At 44.3% G+C, this 14,848-nt stretch overlaps 1 protein-coding gene across 1 annotated transcript; it reads left to right on the plus strand.

The window, feature by feature from the left end:
• Positions 1–1,447: 1,447 nt before the first annotated feature.
• GABRP (gamma-aminobutyric acid type A receptor subunit pi) lies at positions 1,448–12,869 on the plus strand (the record flags this gene model as incomplete). Its single annotated transcript, XM_083871932.1, has 9 exons — positions 1,448–1,546; positions 2,882–2,991; positions 4,905–4,972; positions 5,992–6,209; positions 7,035–7,117; positions 9,452–9,589; positions 10,802–10,954; positions 11,452–11,645; positions 12,555–12,869. Exons 1-9 carry the CDS (start codon positions 1,491–1,493, stop codon positions 12,867–12,869), a joined length of 1,335 nt encoding a protein of 444 aa, XP_083728058.1. The 5' UTR covers positions 1,448–1,490.
• Positions 12,870–14,848: the final 1,979 nt, after the last annotated feature.

Here is a 14,848-nt window from a genome sequence, read left to right on the forward strand (position 1 = left end):
ATGCTGTGGTTATATTCAGCTCTGGGCACTGGTGTCACCTTTTTCTTGCCCAGGAGTACTTACAAATTTCCATTTCACTGCCTCCTAGTCTTTGATATGTTTATTGTCTTTACAGTCATCCGGTGCAAAACATGGGATATTCATCATGGATGCTCATGAGAGGTTCCTCAGCTGAAATTCATAGTCTCATACTTCAACTCAAGTCTAATTTGTAAAATTAATTTCTTTCTACAAGTTTTTTAAACAACCCAGACAAAGCTTCCTTCTTTTCAATCAAAATTGTGTTCTAACATTGCTGTAATTGGGTAAATGATTCTCTCTGGTCCTGCATTCTCACCTTATAGTGAGGAGCCCTTGGGAGCATCTAGGAGCATCTGAGCACCATTTCAGAGAATGGGCTAGAAGAGCAAAGCCCTTGCTGGAAATGCAGATGTGGGACCAGTATTAGGGCATATTGTGTTTTGAGAAAAACCCATCCTTTCTCCAGTGGGATGCCCTGCATTCACAGTACTTGAATGTTTGGGTGTTTTACTGGCTCTGTGTGGGAAAAGTTGTTATTTCCTTGTGCCCTGCTTGTCCCATGGCACAGCACCACAGCTGTGCATCTGGCTGAGGAGACACGGTGTCCTCTGGGCTGTGGGGAACTACTACAGGAAGGATCTAACCCAAGCAGAAAACCCCTGATATTTGGGTTATTATGGTGCAGCCACACTGGAAGCTGACACCCTAAATGCCATGTGTGATGAGAGAGGTGCTAAGCCTGAAAAAAAGGTGTGTGATTGGAGCAGTACTTCCAGCAAGGAGCTGGAGATCAGAGTGGAGCACAGCAGAGTTCAGAGCTGCCACTCTGGCACCTGCTCCAAGACCAGCACGAGCCAAATTTGGTTCCACTCCCAGAAAAGTCAACGAAACCCATTTGAAGTGCAATGACTTCATGCTGTGCTGCATGATGAGTGGCTTGCCAGCATTGCTGTTAATAGCAAGTGTTTATCCCAGGTACAGTCAATGGAGCACAGAGTTACAGCACTTCTGTGAGGCTGGGCAGGGGAGCCTGGGACTAAAAGAGGCTGAAACTGCCATCTGTGGGCAGGCTCTCTCTTGGCTTCAGAGTCTGACTGCTCTGGGAACTACCCACACATTTTCCTATTTAATTAATCCCTTCCTGTGGTGCCATTCTCAACACCAGTGAGTTGCCATCCCATACTGATAGGAGAGGAGCAAGAATTTGTTGAGGACTTCATGACCTGAATTATCACCAGGGTCTTTTATGTGGTAAGTGATAGAACATGCTGAAAAGTTATACTAGCCAGAAAAAAGGGCAGGAGCTGCTGCATATAAGATATGTTAAACATCACTCTATGATGGTTCTGACCATGCAGTATTTCTTTTCCCTGTCTCCTTCCCTTAAAATATTTTTCTTAAACCACAAATCTTTGTCTTTCTTTTCTTCTTCAAGACAAGCAGACCAAATACAGAAACAATCTCCAGACATGTCCTGCAGATATTTTTCCTTCTTCAGTCTATATCTTTTCCTTCCAACCCAAAGGTAAGTGGAGGGTTTATTTTGTTTTAAAGGGAACATTTAAATGATGTTACACATAAATAATGTGGGTCAAAAGGAAACTATTCCAGTTATCCAGCCCACCCAAAGGAGCCAGAGTGCAGTCAAGGACGTGGTAGAGGAGAGAGAAATCTGCATAGGTCCCTAAACCACAATATGTCCATTAACAGTGCAACCCCTGATTTCCTGTTCAGAACCAGCACATGTTGTTAATTTTTTTTTTTTTTTTACCAGAAATGCCTTCCAAAAGGCTTCCAGCTCTGTTATTAACGTCCTTGGACCTACAAGTCCCAAATTTGTTGAAGTATTTACATATATACTGTGCAAAACCTAGTTCTGCTGCAAGGTCCTGTTTAGTCTAAATCCTGCAGCTCCAAGGCCCTATTAACCCAGCTGTGAAGGAAACAGAAGAAAAACTCTTGGTGAGAACTGTGAGTATCTCCATGGCTGCCTCCTGCCCAGAGCAGGGTCCTGGCACTGCGAGCAGCAAAGGATTGGACTCCCACCTTCTCCTGCCCAAAACAAGAACAAAGTCCTAACCCTTCACTCAATTACATTTTTCTCAGATGAGGGTGTGCCACCCTGCACCATAACAATCAGCTTTTACAGTCCAAACCCCATCCCTCTCACTGTCTGTGTAAGGGTGAAGATCTGTCAGCCTCAAAACACAGCTCCTGCCTTCAATATCCAGCCACCAAATGTAAATTTTGATGTTGTAATTTAGAGTTGGACCTTCAGTATGCCCAGCAGCTGGAGCAGCACTGCCCCAGAGCTGAGGGGGTGTCTGTGAAGTATACCTTTCCCCTCCAGTATTACTCCTGACAGCAGCTATAGGAGCTGACACACACATGATAGGAGGATGAACCTTATTTAGGGGACTAGAGATTAGAAAGGAGGAGCTTTTGAGCTGTAAGATTTGTCTCAGGTTGCCATAAATGAGAGGAAAAAAGAAATTAATATTTCTTCTGTAGGCTGTACAAGAAGGAGTGGGAAGGGGAGATTGGGGTTTATTGTTCAGACTTGTGACCTACAGACCTTGCTTAATTTTTCTGTGATATTTTAAGAACATTCTTAAGATACTGTGTGTGCAACCTGTATCTATCAGCTGAGGCAATTTGCCATTTTCCCACCTTTTGAAGGTGCTAATTATTCAGCCAAGACAGCAACGTGAGCAAATGCTTGTGATTTCAATTATCTACTTGGTTTTAATAACAATTCCATACAGTTTATTTGTTTGTTTGAGCACAAACTGGATGCAGCTGCAGCTGCACACCAGGTGTGCCCAGCCCAGCATGTAACAGTTGGTGTTTGTGTCCTCAGGTGCTCTCTGGGCCATGGATCCAGCTTGCACAGCAGGGGCACAACATTCCTCACCGGATTTGAAAACCTCACCATGGGGTACAACAAATACCTCCGGCCTTACTTTGGTGGTATGTTGGCTCCATACAAGGGAGCATTTAAAATCAGTCTAGAAGGCTCATGTGGAGGGGAGAACAGGCTTTAAGCTTGCTTTAAGCTTGCTTTAGAATTCTGCAGTTTTAAAGGTTGTGTTTCTTTTAAACTAGTTGGTGTCCCAGGCAGGCTTCCTTTCTGTGCATCCACTGTTGTCTTTAATAGCTGGTACATGTATATATGGGGCTTGGGAACATGTCCCAAATGTGGTAAAGAGCAGGAATTTATAAACTTTAACATCTCTGTGAAAGACCTAACTAAAGAACTAAATTCTGCTCTAACTGTACAGGCTTTTGTTTAGAGCCTGACCCTTCTGCTTTACTTTTGGTCATGTACAGCTATTATAGCTATTTATGCAACTATAGAGGAACAAAGCCATTCTTCTTGCCAGGATTATTGACTTTTGACACATGCTTTCACCTCACACTGAGACACGAACCTGTTCCAAACCCTGGTGAGACTCTGGAGAATTGGGAGCAGGCAGGAATTTAGGAACTTACCTGAGGCTATTGAGCAATTTGGGTGTTGGGTCTCCCACCTTCCAGCTAGGTGAGTGCTGTCATCACACAGAAGAAAGGGTTTCTCAGAATGACATTCAGAACCTGAAAAGTACGGAAAGTTTAAGAAACAGCAATGACCATTTTTATTTCTATTAATTTTGGTTTTGTTCCTGAACCATTAATGAAACCCTGTTTGACGGAAAAATTTCCCATCAGCTTTCACAAGGCCACGGATATTTCCCATTGTAGACTGACCTGCTGCTATGGCAGCCCTGACCTGCTTCCTTTTTCTGGCCATGGTAATAAATGTCTGAGACAATACAGAATTTACCACCTTGTTATGCTTAGAATGGCTGACCTGATGCAGGACTAGAAAAGCTCCTCTAAATCCTGTGACACCTCTGCATCGTCCCAGTGTCTCTGTTACCGTGTCCCCTTGTCCCCGCGTCACCCTCTCCCCGTGTCCCCCTCCCCCAGTGTCCCCGTGTCCCCACGCCACCCTGTCCCCATGTTCCGTGTCTCTGTGTCCCCCTGCCTCCGTGTCCCCATGTCTCTGTGTCCCCGTGTCCCCCTCCCCCGGTGTCCTCGTGTCTCTGTGTCCTCGTGTCCCCTTGTCCCCGAGTCACCCTGTCCCCGTGTTTCCGTGTCTCTGTGTCCCCCTGCCTCCGTGTCCCCCGGTGTCCCCGTGTCCCCCGGTGTCCCCGTGTCCCCCGGTGTCCCCGTGTCCCCTTATCCCCGCGTCATCCTGTCCCCGTGTTCCCGTCTCCCTAGCCAGGGTGGTGCTGCCCTCTCGCGGTGACTCCTGGCGCTCGCGGCTCTCGGTTCGCGCATCGCTCTCGCGTGGGAGCTGGAACCGGGCAGAAGACGCTGCTCCTCCGCATTTCAGGCCGTTTCTCCTCCTGTTCTCGGTAATCAGTCAGGGGCCTTCTCTCCTTTCGATGGCTCCTCCCCAGGAACTGGGGCTGCCCAGCGCTCCCTGAGCTGTGAGAAGCGCTCTGTGCAGAGGTTCCTGGCCTGGCCGCTCTGTGCCTGGTGTGGGCTGGGATCGAGGGACAAAGCGGCCCTGGCTGCCTGTCCAAAGGCAGATGCCACTGAAATGGTGCTGATCTAAACTGCTGAGCTTCGCAGCCAGTGCTACAGGGTATTTAGCCCCCTTCTACCATCACCAAACACAGAACTCCACCTTCCTAACAGTGACAACTGCATTTTGGATCATGTCATTTGTGAATCTAATGGTCTGAAACTGTGTCTGACCCCCAGGGCCTCTGCCCAGTTTTAGTGACAGTGAGGGAGGCTGAGGACAGTGACCACCCTGCACAGCACCCTGAGTGGCTTTACTGTGCCCTTCATGCTTCCCTTCTCTCTGCTGAAGCATTTCTTTCCCTCTGCAGGAGAACCTGTACAAATTGCAATGAGTCTGGACATTGCAAGTATTTCTAGTATATCAGAGAGTGACATGGTAAGTGAAAGAACTCTTATTTTGTAAGGTTGGCATATACCTGAGATATATACTCATATGTATTCCTGTGTGTCCAGCACAGAAATGGTCATTTTGAAACTGCTTTGCTGTTCAAGGGCTGTTGATCACTTTCAGCAGTGGAATGAAAACAGAACTTATTTATGACTGCAGACTGTGTAGATGCCATAGTAATGTGGGCTTACAAATAAATAGAAGTGTTTCCAAAAGTCTTACTGGCCAAAAACTCAGCACCTTTTGGAAATCAGACCCTGTGGAAATAGAAGAAACCAATCTTGTGTGGCATCCCTTGTGAGGAAGGAAGTTGAATAGTCCAGCAGTGCCTGTGGTGTCCAGAAGGCTCAGCAAAGCATCACCTTCAGAGCTGAGTGGTTGCTGCTTGTTCTTTTCTGCTGGGTCACTGTGGGAATGCTCCAGTCATGGCAGGTTGATTTTGGCAGGCCAAACTCAAGTTAATCCCAGTGTTCTTAGATTCAAAATTCCTATTAAAATAGAAGGCACAAGTTTTCTTTTTTCACTTGTTTGGGATTTTTTTTTTAAGATGTCCCTGACATAACAGGTTGGATTCACTTAACTTTTTTCTCCAAAATGCCTCTTTGTTGACCAGATTTATAGTATGCATGGAATTTCCCAGCACTTGGCAATGACTGATCTGTAATGTTAATGAGTTGTGGTATGGCCTCAAGTGTCTGCTTCCCATCTGTTCTCTTACCTGCAAAATAGGCACAAAAACATCAGTTACAATAACTGCTCATTAAAAACATAAAGTACTGAAAATATAATCTTTAGTCTTCAAATTTCACACCTTAGAATGGAAGTGTATTAGAAATATTACAGACTGAAAATCTGTGATGAAAGTGAAGCTTGAAGCTTGGCTGTGATAGGTGGAACAAGAACGTGTTCCGTCCCTTGTCACACATGTGGTGTTACCCAGCTGTGCCATGCACGTGCCTGGACATGTATCTCCAGGCTCTGCTCCCAGGATTTGCTCTGTTTCCCAGGATTACACAGCCACCATCTCCCTGCAGCAGCGCTGGACAGACCCTCGGCTGGTCTTCCATGGCAACAAGAGCTTCACGCTGGATGCTCGCCTGGTGGAGTTGCTCTGGGTGCCAGACACCTACATTGTGGAGTCAAAAAGGTCCTTCCTGCATGATGTCACAGTGGGCAACCGCCTCGTCAGGCTGTTCTCTAATGGCACTGTCTTGTATGCCTTAAGGTACAGAGACCTTTGGCTTTGTTGCTGCTGGCTCAGAATAGATTTCCAAAATTACCCTGGACAGGAGCAGGTACCAGCTGTCACGGGTCATGAGTTCGTGCTCAACAAACCAGCTGTGAATTTGCTGCTGATCCATTTCCCCTTGTTCTGGCCTCTGGAAATGCCAGTCAAGGATCAGGATCTCCCATCGCAGTACATGCTGTGTTCTGGGGCCTGCTCAGAAAGCTCATGACTTTAGGTGTCTCTGAGGAAAAATCCAGTCAGATGGGAGCAGGAGAGGAATGGAAGGAGGACATCACAACAGTAAAACTTTAACTGATAGTGGGAAACCATTTGCTTATGCATTGCCAGGTAGTGATGACTTCTGGTTTTTTACCAAGAAGTGTATTTGTCCATGAACTACAGGAAGGTGCACAGCACTTTAGTTAGCAATTCCTACAGTGCTCTCCTTAGCTTACAGTAACTGGGTCCCAGTTACCTCAGCTGCAGAGTAAAACTCACCTACCTCCACATCAGAGCAAGCCTGAATATGTGTGCAGTTAGTCACTATGCCTCATATCACAAGTTCTGACTCCTTAAGATGAGCAAATTGTAGCAATGGGAAAAAACGTGAATCTACACTCTATATCCCACCAGATCAAAGCAAAATTCCTCCATGGGCTACATTTTCATTGGGGTGGCTGCAAAGAGTGCTTTTTCTTGAGAGTTCTCAATTAATTCATATCATAGGTCCAAATAATCTAGACAGAGCAAAGCTTTGTGATCCAGTTTGCTGTGTAAAACATGCATTTATTGCAATTTTCAGAGTTCTTTCTCTTCCTACAGAATCACTACTACTGTTGCCTGTAACATGGACCTGTCAAAATACCCTATGGATACACAAACATGCCGACTGCAGCTAGAAAGCTGTACGTATAGCCTTCCAGAAAAGTCTAAATTTGTTTATTCATAAGTAACTACACATCTTAAATGTTTGGATTCAGTGCAGTGGCTTTCTGGAATAGATTTTTATTCCTGCAAATTATAATGTCTAAAAGAAAACAACTTCTGTGTCAGCATTCTTCAAATGTTTGTGTTGTAATCCACAGTCCGGAGAATTCCTATCACTGTGCAGTTCATGCAAAAAAAGTGTTAATAAAGAATATTTTATTAGAGTATAGATAATTCAATCTTGAACAGAAAGCATGACATAATATTGGTTGGCTTTCAAAATTCAGGTCCTTTTGAACACACAGCTTCTTCAAAATGAACTTGTGGAGTAAGTGCATGTGATAGACATGCACAACAAGGAACAATTCTCACATCTTTAGGTAGCTACTACCTATTGCACCCCCCTCAAATCCTCACTGCAAAAGGACGTTGGGAAGGGTGGTTCTCCCAAGAATTGAAGTTGGACATGGCTCTCAAACTCATGAGCTGAAATTAGGGCCAAACCCAGGTTTGCAACCTGCCCCCCAGCTAGGGAGGGGATACAAAAGATGGGGGCCCTCGTCAACACAAGAGTCTCAGGCTGGAAAGTTTCTAGAAGAGAAATTATCAGTGAGTTCTGCTCTCAGCTAGATTAAAGCTCACCTATGGCAATGCTGGCTGAGAAGGACTCCAGGGCAATGTGGGCCACTGCAGGGATGTCACCCCAAAGCTCAGCCAGTGAAGTGCTGCTTCTGACCTGTGATGAGCAGGCAGCTAGCTCCTGCTCCATGGCACAAAACCAAACTTCCACTATCTCAGCATGGAAAATTCATACCAGCTTTTTAACTTCTGGGGTTGCAGCATGAAGCACCTAGGGAAGCACATATTATTTTCACATTAAAATCATATTATTTCACCATGGTTAACTTTATTACAAAGAATAGCTCCTGAAATAATAATGATTGGCCCGTTCTGGTAAAGTGGAGCATGTTTAGGCCTGGTTTAAAACTGATTGGGTCCTACATCATCCTCAGTTGCTGTATAATTCCAATGAAATTGCATACATATTGCCCACTGGAGATTTCATTAGGATAAGTGCCCAGAAATAATGCTATTTAAATATACACCAGATGAATTAACAACAATCTATCACTTATTATAAAATTTTCCTGAGTAACCACGATTTATAAAACCCTTTAGGAGCTTTGAAAAGTCACATGTTTAGGATTCTGCTCAGGGATTCATGCTCTGGACACCTAATTTAGGAGTTCATCACGCCCAAGCTCTGGTAATTTGTGTCTAATAAAAAAACACAATTAGATGTAAATAGAGCTGCAACTGCATCTGTCCTTCTACCAGGACAAATGAGTTATTATCAGAATCACAGCATCCTTACTCATGGTCTCAAAGAAGGGCTCTTAATAAAATAATTCAATCAGTGAAACTGATGGACTTGTTTCCTAAATTAAGTCAAATTTTTGAAGGAAATGGCAGGCTGGCAAGTCAGGACAAGATTTATCCTTCAGACTAAGGTATCCCTCTGTCTAACCTGAGGTCATGTCATCACTTACATCCCTGGAGGCATGCACTCAGATGGGATATGTAGAGTCCCACTGCTTTGAGGAGGGAATTTGGTGTTACCTAAATGTTTTGTGCATTTATTTATCCTCAATAACTTAATGCCTTTGAGGAGAGGAGGAATGACATGTAGAAAAGGAGTTTTTTATGAGCAGGTTTTCTGGACATTGTGTACCCAGTCAGAGGAGCCTAGTTCATAACCACATAGAAGTCTCAGCTGTAAGCTCCTGACTAACTGAAAATACATTTTCTGACGTTTCATAACACTTGAATAGATGACTCAGTGAAATGTGCTTCTGCTCCATGGTGAGAGGCTCAATGGGATCTGAATTCTCCTTTTTAACAACTGTGTTTCTCCTGCTCGCCTCTCAGACTGAAGAGAGAGACTGTGTTTGAGGGTTAACAATAGCAGTACTAATATCCCATTGTATCTAATCAAGCTGTGTATGTTAGCAATGGATTATATTTGAAAACATAAATACCCCATGCAAGCAACTGCAATAGGTTCTCAGAAGCCTTGCACGTTGTGTGTCATTTCCAGAGGTGTGTGCTCCCATCCACATCTGGAGCAGCAGACCAAGAAGGGCAGTGAGGGAAAGCACAGCTGATGTCCTCCCGTGGAGAGACACAGCTCAGGAGCCTCTGTCCAGCCTGCAGTGGTGGGGTCAGCGTTCTGCTCCCTGCAGGAGACAGAGCAGGGCACAGCTGGGCTCTTCCTGGCCACAGCAGTCACACAGTGTCTGTGCTCTCCTCAGGGGGCTACGATGAGAACGATGTCACCTTCACCTGGCTGAGGGGAAATGACTCTGTGCATGGCATTGAGAAGCTGCGGCTCTCCCAGTACACAGTGGAGCGCTATCACACCCTGGTCTCTAAGTCACAGCAGGAGACAGGTAAATCTGGAGGAGCAAAAAGCAGAGAAAGCTCTTGGGTATTCCCCATCCCATCTCCTCTCCTCCTCTGGGCTAGGATGGTTTGACTCAGTCCTGAAGCAGTTAAAGCCTTTAGCACATCTTAATCTCATGAAAAGAGATGAACAGAAAGGTGATGACAATTGTAGTCAGGATATTCTGTAAGATGGAAATCCACAGAAATATGGAGGTTTAAAATATACTGTATTTATTTGATGGATTTTTAAATTTTTTTTCATTATCCTTATTTTCCTCCACACGTAGCTGAAGAAACTCTATTCCTCCTATCCAGGTATGCAGTCTATAGATACTGCAGAGAGTAATGTTTACAGTAACTAAGAGAAAAATTATTTTTTAAAGATACATTTGTTTGTAAATTACAATTCTATCATGATGGAATAACATATTGTTGTAGGTCAGAATTTATTGCCTTTTTCATTATCAGTGTAAAATACTCTTTTCTCCAATTACAGGTACTATGAAAGGGGGCAAAACTTCCTTAGAATAACAAGGTTTTAAAAATAACAATGTTTTGTTATTTTGTTGTATACACAGCCCATGAACAACATGGACTTTGTTTATATACTTCAAAGGGATTTTTTTAAATAGAGCAGAACTATGTCCTGAGAATACTACTGATCCAGCTTCAGAACCCTTATGTCAGTATTTACAACAAATTGGTTTTTAAAAGATGACTGAAATTTTTTGAGCACAAAAAGATACCATTTTTTTAAATCACAAATCACTAATGAAAATGGAGGTCTGATTCTCTGTGATGATAAGGCACAGGGATGCTTTGGGATGTGAGCCAGAAACTGCTGACATCAAGAGACAAATGTTTTGTCTGTTTTTCAGCCATCAGGTAAGGCTCACTCTGGTAGTACCCTTCAGAGCATGTGTTTGGAAAGGTGTGCTATGCCGAGTGTGAGAGAACAGGTGAGAGCATCAGCTTGAAGCTGAAGCCCTGCTGTAACATTCCCGCTGTGCTCAGGGGCAGGAGCCCCTTTGCAAGGTGTGTGCTGTTTAGATGCCTCTTTGCCTCAGTGCTGTGTGTGTCTTCCCATGTCAGGTGTGTTATCTGCATAAGCTCTGCTGAGCTCCATCATCTGAAGGGCTGGTACCAGGCTGTCCCAGTTTTACTTCAGGTGTGCTTGGGAATCTCACATTCACCAAGTCTCTTCGTTTCATAAACAGGCAGTTACCCACGGCTGATACTACAGTTTGAACTGAGAAGAAACGTCCTTTACTTTATTTTGGACACCTATGTGCCTTCCACTCTGCTCGTCATGTTGTCTTGGGTTTCTTTTTGGATCACACTGGACTCAGTGCCTGCAAGAACCTGCATTGGTGAGTTCTTGCCTGAGGAATGGAGAAGATTTAAGCAGGCAGAGGAGCCTTAGAAGGCTAGGTAGTGCTTTTCTTGAGCTACCTGCTCTGGGAAAAATGGTCTGCTCATCTTCTGCTGTTCTTTGGGGCGGAGTTGGATTGTTGTGCAGGAGTTGCTGTGGAAGGGACTCGTGCCCACCAGGAGACCCACTGCAGCGAGTAGAGGACAGAACACACGATCTTTGTGGTGTGCTTTGGAGGGAGGAGGATGGGGGGGGATTTTTTACTGAAAGCATGAAAAAGAAGATTGCCTATTGGGGGCAAGCTGCCAAAGGCAGGGAGAGCCTGTGTGAAGCTAGTGAATGCTACAAAAGCATTTCAGTTGCTATGATGGATGATTTGGATTTGGTAAGAAGTTATGTGCTTTACTGGTCAGCAATAGAGGGCAATGACATGAGCAGAAGGGTAGGACAAGATTTCTCCAAGGTGTCCACAAGAAAAGGTCTCTGTTTTCCAAGGAGTTACAACAGTGCTTTCTATGACAACTCTGATGATCGGCTCACAAAGTTCGCTTTCAAAAACCAACTGTTTCATTAAGGCCATTGATGTGTATCTTGGCATCTGCTTCAGTTTCATCTTTGGTGCCCTTGTGGAATATGCAGTGGCTCACTACAGCTCGTCACAGAAGAGTGCAGCTAAAGTACCAGACAAGGTAAGGACCAAGGTACTTTAATAAGGCCAGTGATCTTGGGCTGAGAGCAATTAGTTCTCCATTAACTGAAGAAAACAAATGGTCTTCCTGCTATGGATACATCAACAATGCTTCTCCTAATTGGCAATAAATCTAAACTTTTGTGTGTAACAAACATAGGAGTGCTGTGTTCCCTGGCAGACTTCTGAGCAACAGCCTTTATTGGCAGTCCTGTTGGATTCACAGGACCACATCCAGAAAGGCACTTGGGCCTGGCTCTGCATTGGGTCCATAGCCCTGACTTGAGTTTGTGTTAGCAGGAAGCACTTCTGCTCCTTTCAAATGCGCCCAGAGAAGAGCCAGTATAACACAACTCTTTGCTCTTCTATCAAATACCTCCAACAAGGGAGGTACTTCCTTCTACCAGGGGAAAGCTGAACCCTTCTTCCTCCCTTCCCAGAAGATGCTTCCAAATATCTGTCCCACAGTGTTCTCTGGGGATTGTGAGAATGCGTTGTTCAAGGACTCTGCTTTAGTGTGAGAAATTAAATAATGAGGCATGACTGTTGTCCAGTGGTCATCGAGGGCCCAAATCCTGTCAGGGAAAAAGGAGGCTTCCCACCTCAATACGGAGTTTCCAGCCATTCAGTTACTGTGTAGACAGGAAGAGATGGATATCCTGTAGGAGATGGATGTTGGATTACCCAGAGTAGGACTTGCTCAAGGATCTAAAAATATCTCTAGAAATACATTGGTGGAAACAGGCATCTCTGGGACCTCAGGCCCTCCTAGGATTAGGCAGCAGCTGAAAGGTATGTTTGAATATTTGGACAACCACATATGAGGCTGTGCTTTTATGTCTTTATCCTTATGGTCTCCTTCCTATGCAGGATAAGACAGATCTTAAAACTGTGCACTCTTGTTTCTTAGGGGGCTGCAAATGAACTGTCTGAAGAAATGGAAGAAGTTAACATCACCAATATCCTCAACAATTCCATCACCAGCTATAAACAGAAAATCAGCTTCACAAGCATTGAGATTTCCAGCGATAATGTTAACTGCAGTGACTTGACCATGAAGAGTCATGAGAAAATCAAGTATGTCTTGAGAAACAAAATGCACAGGATTATTGGTTATTTCACAATTCAGAACCCTGGCAATGTGGACCATTACTCCAAATTGCTTTTCCCTTTGTTTTTCATTGTGGTCAATGTGTTTTATTGGGCTTATTATCTATATTTTTAGTAGAAATTAGTTGCTTAATTCTCCTACTTCAGCAGGAGAGGAATTGTGACAGTGAATTCAATGTGGACAAAAAGCTTCCTTGTGTTTCCTGAGGTACCCAGAAGTGTGTGAGATGGGCATGCATCAGCAGCACTGGGTCTGACAGCAGCTGTTCAGCTGCGTGGCTGTGCTGGGATCTTCTGCTCGTACCTGCATTTCATTCCACACCTCACCTGGCTGGAGATGGGTGTGCAGGACTCCACTGGCAGCTACAGAGAACTACCGGTAGCAGAATTATTTTGGTATCTTGGAGCAGGTTGGAACCTTCGAGGTGAGATGTCCCAGAGGATGTATAGGATAATGACTGTTACTTTTTGTTTGCCAGAGACAAAAGAGAGACTGTGATTGCTGCCTCAATAGCTGCTCTGTTGTGGTGAGAGCCCTGAGGCAGCAGCAGTAAGTCAGTGCAGTGCAGCACAGAGGGATGTTCCCGTGCATGGTGCTGCTTTGTCCCGGGTGCTGCAGTACCAGGATGGTGATTTGGTACTGCACAGTGGTGCCTCTCTGCTTTTTACATCTGTCGCTCACTGAAGTAATCCTCACTTGCTGAAGTTTTCCATTCCTGAGACAGATGGAAGGTTGTTGTTTGTAGAGCTGCATTTTTTCAGAGATTTGGGAACATTAAATAGAGGCAGCAAAATCATTTTGTAACCCATCTTTATTCTCTCCCTGCTGTTTTGCAGTTGAACAGATTCTACCACTTATCATGTCTTCCTCACAAATTATTTTTTGTCCTGGAGAGTGCTACCTTCAGCCTTCACTGCTATAAGCAGCTCTCACTCCTTGCCAGCCATAGGCACAAGTGGCCTATTTGTCATCCCCTTCTTTATGTGGCTGTCCTGCTGTGGCAAGTCAGCAGAGATGCTGGGTGAAAGACATGAGTGGGTTGGGATAAGCTAGTCTAAATCACCCTTTCACTCTCTATTTTAGGCTGAAACACTGTTACGTTTTTGAGAAAAATCATATTCTAAGTGAGCTCTGTAAAATGCCCAAAGTCAGCTTTGTTTATCCTGCAATTAGCAGGAGCCAGAGTTTTCTTTTAAAGATAAATGAAATGTGGGCACACAGTTACATTAAAACCCAAATGTCATTTAGTACTGTGTAGCTTAAGAGTACTGAAAGTCTTTATTTGCTGATTGTAAAATGAACATGTTATTGCAGATTCCCCCACCCCAGCACCCTCTTTTGGTCTGTGCTGCTTTCATCACTGAAAGGGGGCAATCCTGCAGTTATGTGGGCAGAACTGGAATTGCCTGCAGTGGCTCCATTCAGCAGTGTTCTGGCTGGGTGAGGCCTCTCAGTTTGTAGTTTATGTTACAGTCTCAGCAGGTAGTGTTTGCTTAGTTTAAGGATCATGGAGGTTCCTAGGGAAAGTGAGCAGAGCACATGAAACTATAGATTTTTTTACTTTAATAACTTTTTATCGAACCACTTCACCACCCTAAACTGTGAGAGATCTAACCCACATATTCATAAATCATCACTTTTACAAACAGCAGCACAAATAGAGAGAGGGGAACAGGCTGACAATGGCAAGTGGATAAACACAAACTCCCAATAATGAAGTGTTGGCTTGTATATACCGGCATTTGAAGTTCATTCCATTAAATGTAATAAAGTGAATGTTTGTGATATGAACACAACACCTCAGAGAGATTCTCTACTAAAAAAAACCCCAAACATTATATCTTTTCTGTATTGGTTTCTTTCTTTAAAACCCAAATAAAATGCCCCAATGTGTTTTATACTAGCTGCCAAATATTAATGTTAACAAAAGGAATTTCTTTGTACAAAGCCCTCCAAGATGATCAAGTCCAGCCTCCAGCCCTGCAAAGGCCACTGCTAGCCCTTGTCCCCAAGTGTCACATCCACATGGTTTTTAAAGCCCTCCAGGGATGGGCACTCCACCACTGCCCTGGGCAGTCTATTCCAATGCCACC

This window comes from Zosterops lateralis (genome assembly GCF_965231275.1).
Source record: "Zosterops lateralis genome assembly, chromosome: 14".
NCBI classification, from domain to species: Eukaryota; Metazoa; Chordata; class Aves; order Passeriformes; family Zosteropidae; genus Zosterops; species Zosterops lateralis.